We start from the raw sequence: 12,302 nt of genomic DNA on the forward strand, positions 1-12,302 counted from the left end.
ACAGTGAAAAAAAAAAATCTGAATGCCTAATCTGAATTTCCAGTTGCATATATGAGCCTACCCATCCTCTGTAAGTGTCCAGAAACACGAAATTGTTACACTGTCCATGCATCTAGGATATGAAAATATGCATCTTCCAAAATTCATTGAAAATGCAGATACCTTTGTAGTGATCTTATATTGAAAAGAATGTTCTTTGTCAATCACTAGTAAGGCTTTCACCTTCAAAACCAGTTGCACAGTTGATGTAACACTGTTGGGGAAAAAGAAACAAACCAAAACGAACAAACAAAACCCATAACAATACAAAACAAACAAAAACCCCAAAATGAAAATAATAATAAAACAAACAAACAAAAAACAAAACCCAAACCAACCAAACAAACAAGCAAAACAACAAACACCAAAATATGAACCTTAAGAACCGGCCAAAGCTTTTTTTGACCTGTGTTCATGCTGTGATACTGCTCTTCTACTTTACATTTGCTTCAAGAGCCTTGCATGGTAATTTTCTACCATGACTTAAGTCTTTCCATGCAAACAACTTCTGCTTCTCCTAAGGATAAACATTTGGAACTTACAGGTGCCAAAATTTGCCACCTGGACTGCTTGTCTTACACTGCAGTAAAAACAAGAAGGGCCTGAATCAGCAACAGGATAAGTAATAGGTCTCTGCTGATGTGGTTAATTTGGAGTCAAATGACCCTAACTGAGTAGGAGGGGCAGCAGCGAGCATTGTGTGGACAAGACCCCAGACTGCAGCAGCACATGCCAGACCAGGTACACTGCAACAGCCTTGAGATTCATGGCAGACAGCACATCACTGTGTGCCAGCACTGTGAACTGCCCAGCTATTTTTGAAGGCTGTAAACTCAAGTATAACAACAGCTGAACTCAGATTTCAGTAATGTCCCCCACTCAGCTGGCAGGCACTGCATGGATGGAGGGTGGGGAAGGCTTGTTTTATGAAAACCTGCACCACTGCTCCATGACGTCTGCAAAGGAGGATAAGAAACCCTCTGAAGGTGCAAGACAGACAATTACATTTTCATAGGACAAGATGTTTTCCTCGGAGTTTGCCCCAGCTTTCAGATGTAGGAAATGTGACTATAATGCCTGGACATATGTTATCTTTCTTTTATTACAGAGCTTATAGAAATGTCAGTGACCTGGCAGAATCCAGCTGAAGTCAGTAAAGCAAGTGCTAATTTCTACTCATATATGATAAATAGTAGGCTGTTCCACTGACATACCAATTATCCAGTAATTCTGCTAATAGTTATGAAAGAATGCGTCTAAGGTTAGAGGCCAAATCCTTCTTCCCACTCCACAAGACTTGAGTTAAATACAAGTATGTGACCCCTTTGCTATGTGGAGTACATCAAGAGCTGAGGTTCTTGCTTAAGAGACAAATCACCAAATAATTTATACACTCAAGACCCTGTAAAATGTGGCAAAAGCATCACTAACGTTTCATGTTAGGTCTAAAATGCATTTTACATATTTTCTTCCATTTTACATATTTTCTTCCATTTTGCTGGAAGTCTAAGCTAAAGCTGCTTAGTGCTTGAACTTTGCAAATGCAATCTCCTAATGTGGGAGCTATGTGTGATTACTAAACTATTATTACTCTTATTTTTGGTACAGAGGACACAAACACGCTTCAGTCTTAATGCTGGTATCGTGGAACTTCTTGGTTCCTTTGAATATCTCTGCCCAAGGACCTAGAACTGAACAATCTCTATCCCCCTCTATTTTTCTGCCCCAAACTCTCGAGCATATCTATAGGGAGAGGAAATACAATGGTGGAATTATTCTCTGTTGCCAAGGTTGTTAATGTTTGTAGGTAGCGCAGCTGAAGACCTGCTGGAGACTCAGCCAGCACCATGGAGGCCTGCTTGAGGGCTTTAGAAGCATTCATTTCTCCCTCTGCTGCCACAACCTGCAAAGTAAGAGAAATGGAAATGGCACTGTGTGGCTGCTCATAGCGGGAAAATGCACCTTTACAATGAGAAGACACAGGCGCTTGGATGCCTGAGATAAGGACACAAGACTGTGGGAGTAGACATTGCCATGGGTCTCACCTTAGCTCTTGCCTCTCGAGCAGCCTCTGCTTCAGCTGCCATTGCCCTCTGCATGGCCACAGGAATCCTGACATCTTTGATCTCCACTCGGGCCACTTTGATTCCCCACTGCTCCGTGGCACTGTCAAGGATAGCCTTGGGGAGAAAGACAAAACCCACCAATCAAGAGCACAGTGCTGGCAGAGAGAAAGCCAGGTGATGAACTCTGCTGCTGGGACAGAAGGAAAGGCAGCGTGACAACCTGCACAGCAGAAGACAGAGCCCTACAGGGCAATAACATCCAACGTGGTGTCTGTGCAGTGGGTACAACAACCTCATGGAACTCTCACCAGTCAACACCAGTGTCTCCTGTGTGACTTTTCTACTGCCTCCTAAATTATGATCCACATCCTTTCTTTAGGTGGGCACTTATCAAACTTTTCCTTTGTACAAAGTAATACTACAGCAACTTCCTAAAAGAGCACAATGCTGTAAAAGCTCACACAAAAGCACATTATGGGTGAAAGACACAGCACAGCCCTGCAGCACTGGTAAACTCTTCTGTGGTCTTGGGCACTACTGCAAGCCATGTCACTGTTATGTCCCTACTCCGCTCACAGCTGCTCTCCTGGCTGGAGATGGTTCAACCTCTCTTTGATTTGACTATACCCCGTCTCTGACTGAAAACAGTAAATTGGGTGTTGGATTTCTTCTCTGCTCCCTCCTTAGCTGCCAAATAAAAGAAACAAACAAACAAACAAACAAACCATAACAGATGACTCTTGGTTGTTATGACAGAAGATGATACAAGCCTTGCCTTGATTAAACCTCAGTCAGAGGTCTGCTCAAGATAGATCTTCCCACAAGCAGCAGACTTCGTTCTCACCAGTTATACCAGCCTCTGTGCAAAGACTAACCTGACTTATTCATTACTGGATAATTTCAAAATCTTCCTTGCTTTGTGATAGGAAATAATTCTTCTACAAGAACCTATGGAAATACGTTTAGGATAACTTTTTCTGACTCTAGGGAATGAGATACATAATTGAACAAAAGGAAAATTTTGTAAACAATGTTGAAAAAAGAAATAGAGATTATTTCTCATTTGGTACTCCCCAGAACACATCTCCATGCTTGTCAATGAATTTTGAGAGCCAAATTTACCTGGATACTGTGTGCAATCTCCTCACGACCTGCCAGGAGCTGAGCCAAGCTCTGTGTACCCAGTACGTTTCTCAGGGTTGTCTGTGCCAAGAGGAAGGTGGCTGAGTGGACATCGGTGACGTTAGCAACGGCACTGACAGCACTGTGGATCCTGTAGTACACCACCCCATCGACTTGGGTGGTAACGGCATCTTTCGTGAGAATCTGCATTCGAGAAGTGTACAGAATTAGAGAAGGATCCAATAAGACATCCTTTGCCAAGGAAGGAGGATAAATTGTTTTCCCCTTAGTGAGGAAAAGGCTCTGATAATGCAAGGAAACTAAGAATTTCTTTCCGTTTGTAATTTCCTTTCAGAAATTACTTCAGGGAAGCTATCCACCATCACCAAAGTTTAAACTCAGGCAAAGTGTTGTACATGGCCTTTAAACAACTGCTTCAATAGTAAATGAATCTCATAACTTAGATTAATTTCTTCTGCAATAATAAATTATAGTTATGCTCTTCATTTCCTGTAGAAAGGGCCATTAATGATTTCAGACATTGCATGCAGTTTGGAAGATTGTGCTACTTCCCTTAAACAATGTATTTGTAAGAAACACCAGCAAATTAAAAGAAAAATGAAAAGCAAAGTGCAAGAAATTATGAGAAGAAACTCTGAAAAATGTTTAAGTATTCATAGAGGAGTCATGTAATCTTTTGCCAGACAAATCCCTTGTGCCTCAGCAACCAGTTGGCCTCAGTGGAGCACTGATGATTCTCCACTCTCTCTTCTCTCCTCAGCATCTTTTGTCTGCAAGTAAATGCTTCACAGAAGCCTTGCCAACCACTGCAGAAGCCTTGCCAAAAGCTGCTAAGCCTTATACAGCACAAGTGCTGCCACCATCTTCCTTCCAGCCTCCCATTTTGGGGGAACCATTTTGCATTCCACCACATGCAACCCTGCAACCTGCACTCTGAGGATAGGCTCTTTGTGTTTACACAAAGATAATGGTCTGAGAAGCAGCTCCTGGGGAACACAACAGGCAATCCTGGGGGCCAAAGGAGTCCTAGGGACATCTCTTCCCTGTCTGCTCCTCGTATAAGGAAGGGGACAGCAATTCCAGCTCCACGAGCAGAAGCGTCGCACTGCAATGAGCCTGGGCCCATGCAGAGCCAAAGCTTTATCAGGACAGGAATTTCTCATCAGCTGATTCTTCAGGTTAAATTCTTCAGTCAATGTTTGTCAATAAAATGCCTAAAGGTACACCCCCCATTCCTGCTTGGATCTGAGTTTTGTAGATGATGCTGTGCTAGTTCTTGTTAATTTGTTCCACATATGTAATTTGCCTTTTCAGAAACATGTAGAGTGTGCACACCTTCAAGCAGTGACTACAACATCTGTGAAGGGTTTTTTGAATGACGAGCTTCATGTCAGATCCAGTTTTACTGGATTTCTGGATATCTTACACTAGTCTATTGCTTCTTTTCCAGGTGTGGAATAATAACAATAAAATTGGGAATTTTTTAGCCTCTCCTCTCTTATCCTCTCCATCTCCTGTTTGCAGTTCTACCTCCCCAGTCCCTTTTATCTCACAGTTCTGAACATCAGCAAGAGGAGTTTGCTTGACCTGCAATGATGTGACTGCAAGTTTTCATAAGTAGAAGAGGTTTTGTAAGCAGTTCAGAAGTCAGAAGATACAGCAAATAAGCTAAGTTCTGTATGATAGCTCACAGCTGCAAGACTATAAGACCCCTGCATTATTTTTTATTGTGCCATGAATCAGCTCTGTCTTTTATCTGTCTTAGATGGCTGCTAGGGAATAGTTACCTCTTGTGGAGGAATGTTACAGGTAACTGTTCTAAGATCAACCTTGACAAACGTATCTGTACATGGAAGTATGAGGACCAGACCTGAAAAATAAAAATAATTAGATTAAAAGCTTCTGGAATCTAAGTCTAGAAACAAGTACAAAGCAAACAGATGGAAATATCCACAGGGTGGGGAATGGGCCCATCTCATTACTACATCTGTCCTTTCTGTTGCAGGAGGTGACAGCAGTGAGGCATTTTATTTCAAATAACTGAGGGAAATGCAGATATCTGCAAATAATGTGAATTTATTAGAGCTTAATGACCTAGGGCTCTTGACTAGGAATGGACAGATTGCAGTTCTGCTCTCAAATCCGCCATGAGACTTTTGGCAAAAAAAGTCCTTCCATGCCTTTGTTTAGTTTCCTCTTTTTAAATATTTTTTTGGCTATTTATGGTACAGCATGTGTGTCCCCAGGATAGACATCCCCCAGGTCCAGATTCCTACAACACCTAGAGGCCCCTGCAAACAGAACACCATCCCAAGATCTGACACATCCTGTGAAGGAGTCCCCACTCTCCCTTCACTTCACTAGAGAAGGAAACTTAACATAGATACTCTTCTAATTTCAGTACCTTGCTAAGGTGCCCAGAGCCACACAGAAGAGCTCTGCACCTGCCCTAACTGCTCTTTGGACCACATGGCTATTGAAGGCTATGGTAGGACAGCACCTGAAAAGGACTTTTCCTCTTATTTCAAGTTCCAGTTTGCCCAGTTTCATTGCACAGAGATGGTAACTGCACCAATACAAATACCTTGTGTCATTTGGTTTGGTTTGGTTTGTATTTGTGATTTGCAACCAGATCCTAGGTGACTGTAACAAACTCTGTAGAGATGCACAGTGTTCCGGCCCTGACACATTTACAATTTTCAGAGCAGAAGACAGCTAAAGAGCTGGCAGCAACAAGCAGCATTGGAAGAAAGGTACAGGGAGGGTGGCCATGGCCACTCAGAGTCTGTGGCAGACCTGAAAACTGCATATAAACTTCCCTGGTCTCATGCCAGTGTCTGCAGCATGAGTTCAACCTTCTGTTGTCCACCCTACTCAACAGCAAAGCCATACCTGATATCAACGTCTTCAGCCTTCGATGTTGTGCTGGGACAGGGGGGTGGCCTTAAAGGACCTGCAGCAGAGAGGACCATCTCATCCCCCCGCTATGCTATGAAGAAGGATTTCATGAACCTCTGTAATTCTCTATGTGAACAAAGTGCATCATAATAAAACAAAACCAGTGTATCTGAACAGAATAAAACTGCATGCACTCACCTGGCCCCTTTGCTTTCTTAGACACTATACGTCCCAGTCGAAATACGACAGCACGTTCATATTCTCTGATAATCTAAGAAAATATTTTAGATTTAGAATTTTATAACTAATTCTATTCTGGCTCTCTGGTCCATTTTTTTTTAGTCTTTGGCATCTATATTAAATGTGGAAGAAGTGCAAATAATATAGGAACCAACAAAGGTGCAAATCACTAGGCATTTTACGTCTTCTCCTCACCTCACGCTTTGCTAGAAAAACTCAGACCCTGGCTCTACAAACAGGTTAAAAATCAGAACAAATATGAAGTAATTGCTACTGATCTAACAAGGTTACCCACAACTCTCTCAATGTCAGTACCACACTCAGAGGAGCTGCAGGTAATGTATGTCTCACCTCAGATAATCCAGATTACTTTGGTTAGTGTATCAGGACTACTCAAGGCCTGGTGTTTTGAGCAATCACCCTAGTAACTCACCCCTAAAAATTGTTTTAAATTAATCATATTATGCCCATGTCTTGAAGGGACTTTTTGTGGGTTTAGGTTATATAGTTGTTTAATGAAGGGACCCGTGTTCCTATGTACTCATGTTAATCACTGTTGCTGGCAGCATCAAATATGAATTCTTCAGAAGTTCTCACAGTGTTGTAAAGCAGGGGAGTTTAACTAATGATGGAAGTTGAGATTGGAATAAATTAAGTTAGTAAACTGTGGTGATATAGCAAGTCAGTGGAAGAACATGGATCTCAGTCCCAGGCCACATCTTCACTACAAGCCCTTATGATTTCCAGAAAATGAATGTGAAGTGCCGTGTCTTAATAAATCAATAAACTTAAGTAACAGTGATGATAATAGAGTGTTCTTTACATGCCTCAAATCCCACAAGCTTACCTTGATACATGCCCAGATGGAAATGGGAAAAGTAATAAGCACCAGGAGGAATGAAAGGGAAACCAGAATCCAGCCACAGACACCAATTCCTTCCCGCCTGTCAGCTATAAAAAAAAAAAAAAGAGCAAGGAATGCAATTTTTGAAGATTATCCAAGGAACATAAACCCTTGAGGGACTGCAGAGTCCACAGAGACTCATTCCCTGTTCCTCCCACTCATCACTCACAGAAAACCATAAAAGGCCTAACGAAACATCCAGCCCTACGGACCTTCTTCCTAAGAGGTTAAAAGGTTCAGAAAGTACATTTTGCAACAGCGAAGAGAAAAAATGAAAGGCATTGTCAAATGTGGGGGCTGTGAAGGAGAAATAAATCACTGGGTGGAGTGTCCATGGATATGAATCTCCGTTACTGTGATGTGGCTGGGGCAAAAGGTTTAGTTTGTGTTAAACAGGTAATAAAGAAAATGAGGGGAACTCCTGCAGTCTTCAGATGAACATTTTGAGAAATATCGGTGGATCAATTCAACCACTGGACCATAAGCTTCAACGTCGCTGCTTGCCAGAATGCATGCCCATGCAGCCTGAGCAGTTCTCTCACTGCATTCAGCTTGTCTCATCCCAAAATTTCATTATAATGAAATTTCACTGTTTCATTATAATGAAATCAAAATATATCAAAATAATTCCATTATTTTAGTGCCTGAAGGTAAGGCACTATTTTTCAAGTAGTAAAAGATCACAAGGCTCTTTGTAAGGAACAGGTGATCAAGGAGCAGCTGTGCTTTGAAGAGAAGAGCAGCTGGAGCTGCTGAGGTCCCTGAAAAACAGACAGTGGCAGAGGGCGAGGAGTGGAACGGGACAGTCCTGCCACCAGAACAGAGTGCTGCAAGGTCAGCTGAATTTTGTTAAATGCAGAAATGCCTCGGATCGAGAAAGTCAAGAGAAAAGCAAAAGCAGCAGGGATGCAGGTGGGTCTAGCCCCAAAGGCTGCCTGGCTGCCAGATTTGGGCCGGAAGAGGATTTTTACAGGCATGAGCATTAGCAGATGGGAATCTGAACACCATAGCTTGTGTTTCCCAATGCAAGGGAGGAGGCGGGAGAGAGGGACAAAGGCTCAGCAGTCTCTTCAGAGAACTTCTCCCATGCTGATGGAAAGATGCAGCGTGATTTTGATATGTTGTTATACTTCAAAGGTATAGGGTAGCACTGGGAATTTCTGACATCAAATAAAACTCATATGGAGATAGAAACTGATAAATAGAAAATAAAACAATCCATTTTATACCTTGTGAGAAAAAACTCATCACCACAATGAAACAGCATGAAGCTACCTGATATGTAAGGCACAAGCCAACAGACCAGTAGAGCAGGACTGACAGGTTTGTCAGAAAACCCCCAGTAACCTCAGAGGGAGGAGGAGACACAACCCAGCCCTCCTGCAGCTCCTTCCTCTCTCACGTAAGCTGGTCTGCACCTGCTGCCAATGGGAACTGCAAACCTGGGTGTTACCACCAAGCCCTTTGCTGCTGCAGTTTTGTCCATCCTGCTTCTGATGTCTCTGCTGCAGATTTAATCGCTCACACGTAAATACATTTGCATCCAAGAAAGCCAAGTTTCAGGCTCCCCTGAGAGCTGGGTGCAGAATTGCTGCCCTGGGAGCCCAGCTTTCCTCCTGACCCTTTCCAGCAAAAAGTGATTTGAAATCCCTGGTTGCTTCATGAGGTATCATCAGCCATACTGCAATCAGTGGTAGGAATGATTTGAGGAGCTCCCCTAAGCAAATTACCACACAAACCTTAAGGCCATGTGTATGAGGACAGGACTTTGAAGATTCAGTGTAAAAATCTCTAATTGTTTTACTGCTGCTTGTTTGCCACACAGTGTACTTCACATTACACCAGTGGTGTGTAAGGCTACAATAGGTACATGAAGTACCAGCAGGCAGGTGTCTTTTAATCGATGGAAAGAGATCAAGGAAAGTCATGGAATGGGCATTCTTCATCATTCTTAATCTGAAACTTTGGCAAATCATCATGAAGGGACCTTTTTTTCAGCAGAACTCAACATTTTGCACTCTCTTTATTTCACCTAAATGATTAGCTTACAGAAAAATATCTTCAGATCTTTTTCTCCAGTGCCAAACTTGTTTATGAAGAACTTCCTCAAAAGCAATTTTGGATTGTAGCATCATCTGCCATCATCCACCTGAGACCACTGTGAAGATATTTGGTGGGAAAAACACAATCCACAGATGGGGGGATGGCTGGGAACAATTTCCCTCCCTCTGCAGACTGATATTTGAGCAGCTGAGAAGAGGTACGGGGTCAAGACATCATCTACCACCACTATGGGCAAAAAGCACACAACAAAATCTTGACAAAGTACAGCTGAATCCTTCTCCATGAGAACTGTCCTAGAGATCCCAACGCCAGCTAAAAACGTAGATGCCAATGAGAAAAGCAGGATGTGAAAGTATGCCTTCCTAATAGTAAATCCAGACCTAGCTCTCCGAAAACCACCACAAACGTTCTGGTTACCCTGAAGTTTCAAACCATTTAACGACAAGACAAATGGAAAACCATAGTAGTGAAGAGTAAGAAACAGTTACAACCCAACATTATCAGTGAACTGGTTTTGCCATGCCTGTGTATGAATTACAATAGTTGTTACCAACAAAAAACCTCACTTGGGTCTACAGTCCAGGGCAAACCAAGAGCTGCAAATGCATTGCAAAATGTGAGAGCTTATCAATCAGCAGTTGTGGGAAAGGTCCAGGACACTTGCAAGTTTCACTTTGTTTTTTCTTGATACACTCATCGTGGTACATCATGAACACACTCGATGCACAAAATCATGATGTGTCAAACTTGAAAAGCAAATGAAAAGCTCATGTCCAAGTTGTTTTGTGAAGAATATAAAGAACTGCAGGCAAAAATCTCTCAAGTCTCCTACAGTAACAAAGAGATGGAGTAGACTCAGACTCTTGTAACCACCATGTACCCTCCTGCTTTCTACAAGTACTCAAATCAGTCCTGCCGAGACTCATGCTTGTTCCACTGCACTATCCATACTTATGGCCAGACACAGTGAGTGAAAACAACACACATTGCCAGTAACAACTTGGTTTGCCATCAGTTCCCTTGCTTGAAGAGAGAACAAGGTGTTGATTACACAATTCCAAACCCAGCAAGTGTCCTTTGGGGGCTAAAAAATTATTCTACCTTCCCTAACTGTTTTCCCTTTCCACTCCATGCCTACATACAGAAGCGTATCAATAGCTGAATCAGCCATTTTAGTCCCTGGGGTCATTTTGCAGGAAGGCAGACACTGACACACGCTGGCAGGGCAGTTTGAGGCGATTTGCTTTGTCACTCACAGTGGCAGATTCTGAATTTTCAACTCCAGCCTAAGTGGGAGACACGATGAATGCCTGGGATCAAATGTACCATTTTTGTTTGGTTAGCTTTGCTCTTTTTTATAATCATTAGGAAAAAACACACATCAAGTAAGGCTTACCAATTAGATGCTCCGTGTTGTTTTTCTCGGGCGTCTCTCTCTGGGGATCCATCCCATTCAAGGGAAGCTCTGATCCCCTCACAGACGAGGCAGCAGCGTACCTTGAAACTGCTCAGTGCTCATGCAAAGTGCTAAGAGAGAGGCAGGGAGAGAGATGGAGAAATCCCCACTTGTACGAGAGCCCCCTGGGAGTTAGTTACCCTGGTAAGGAGGGGATGTTTACAAAAACAAAGTCTTGTTGATCATGGTTATCTCTGATGTAACCCCATGGTCTTCTATGGCAGTCTTGTAGCTGGGGATGCACTTGGCCCGGCTGGCTTTACACCTTACAAAATCCAAGCTGGAAATTTTTCTATTATTTCTACGAATCAGTAACATTTGTCACCAGAGAGAGAAAGAAAAAAAAAAAAAGAGAAGACAAGACAGAAAGAGAAGATACAGAGAAAAGTACTGTGAGGAGCAGCTAAGGGAAATGGGTTAATTTTGTCTGCAGAAAAGGAGGCTGAGGGGAGACCTGATCACTGTCTACAACTACCTGAAAGGAGGTTGTAGCATGGAGGGTGTTGGTCTCTTCTCCTGAGTAACAAGTGATGGGATGAGAGGAAATGGCCTCAAGTTGCACCAGGGGAGGTTTAGATTGGATATTAGGAAAAAATTCTTCATGGAAAGGGTTGTTGGGCACTGGAACAGGCTGCCCAGGGAAGTGGTGGAGTCCCCATCCCTGGAGGTGTTTAAAAGACGTGTAGATGTGGCACTTAGGGAAATGGTTTAGAAGTGGACTTGACAGTCTTATGTTTATGGTTGGACTCGATCTTAAAGGTCTTTTCCAACCTAAAGGATTCTGTGATTCTGCAAAGCCAGAGGCTACAGATTGAGTACTGCTCCTCTGCTGTACACCTCTTAATATTATAGGACTGAGCTACTGTTCAGATCTCGAACACTGGCAACATAATTAATCCTCCAGGTGAGCCCCCCATGCTCATCACACTCTTCTTTATACTGTCTGTCACCATAGGTTGAACTGTGTTGTGCTAAAAACCACAGCAGAAGCATTTCAGCTCCGAAGTCTCAAAATTTTCCCATAACTAAGAATACTTTTCACAAAACGCTTTTTAATATTGACAATCAAACCAAGCATAACTTTTCAGACTAAGCCATTTCCAAGGGTTGCAGCAGCAGAGAGCAGCCTTCTCAAAGGACACAAATCTGTTGCTTGTTATTCAAGAAAAAAATGAGAGGTGGCTTTTCATACGTAATTTATGAGTTTGACATATAGCTGCATTAATTACATGGCTGTTTTCTGTGGGCACCCATCAACTGGAATATCTTCAGAGATCTGGCTCCAGCATCACCTCACTGGTTTTCATCCTTGCCAGAGACCACACTGGCCCCAGATGTGTCATTCAAAGCTGATTGCCCCCCAGATAATCCTTTCTCAGCTTCACAGAGAGGAAACTACACCATTGACTGGATGTTTTAAAACACAGTGAAAACCATAGGCACAAACAGCCTGCAAAACTGGGATTGACACGCTTATTGTAATAATCTCCCA

The 12,302-nt window shown here is 42.6% G+C and overlaps 1 protein-coding gene across 1 annotated transcript; it reads right to left on the minus strand.

Annotated features, from left to right (window-relative positions):
- Positions 1 to 934: 934 nt before the first annotated feature.
- STOML3 (stomatin like 3) lies at positions 935 to 11,009 on the minus strand. Its single transcript, XM_065854467.2, has 7 exons — positions 10,751 to 11,009; positions 7,234 to 7,337; positions 6,345 to 6,417; positions 5,036 to 5,118; positions 3,228 to 3,431; positions 2,085 to 2,219; positions 935 to 1,942 (listed from the first exon to the last, which is right to left on the minus strand). Exons 1-7 carry the CDS (start codon positions 10,800 to 10,802, stop codon positions 1,742 to 1,744), a joined length of 852 nt encoding a protein of 283 aa, XP_065710539.1. The 5' UTR covers positions 10,803 to 11,009; the 3' UTR covers positions 935 to 1,741.
- Between the last annotated feature and the right edge of the window lie 1,293 nt (positions 11,010 to 12,302).

Source organism: Patagioenas fasciata, chromosome 1 (genome assembly GCF_037038585.1).
Source record: "Patagioenas fasciata isolate bPatFas1 chromosome 1, bPatFas1.hap1, whole genome shotgun sequence".
NCBI classification, from domain to species: domain Eukaryota; kingdom Metazoa; phylum Chordata; class Aves; order Columbiformes; family Columbidae; genus Patagioenas; species Patagioenas fasciata.

Coding starts and splice junctions, on each gene's coding strand:
- STOML3 (XM_065854467.2), bottom strand. CDS start 10,802: ATGGATCCCCAGAGAGAGACGCCCGAGAAAAACAACACGGAGCATCTA. Junction 7,338..10,750: donor CAACACGGAGCATCTAATTG/GTAAGCCTTACT, acceptor TTTTTTTTATAG/CTGACAGGCGGGAAGGAATT. Junction 5,119..6,344: donor TAAGAAAGCAAAGGGGCCAG/GTGAGTGCATGC, acceptor TTTATTTTTCAG/GTCTGGTCCTCATACTTCCA.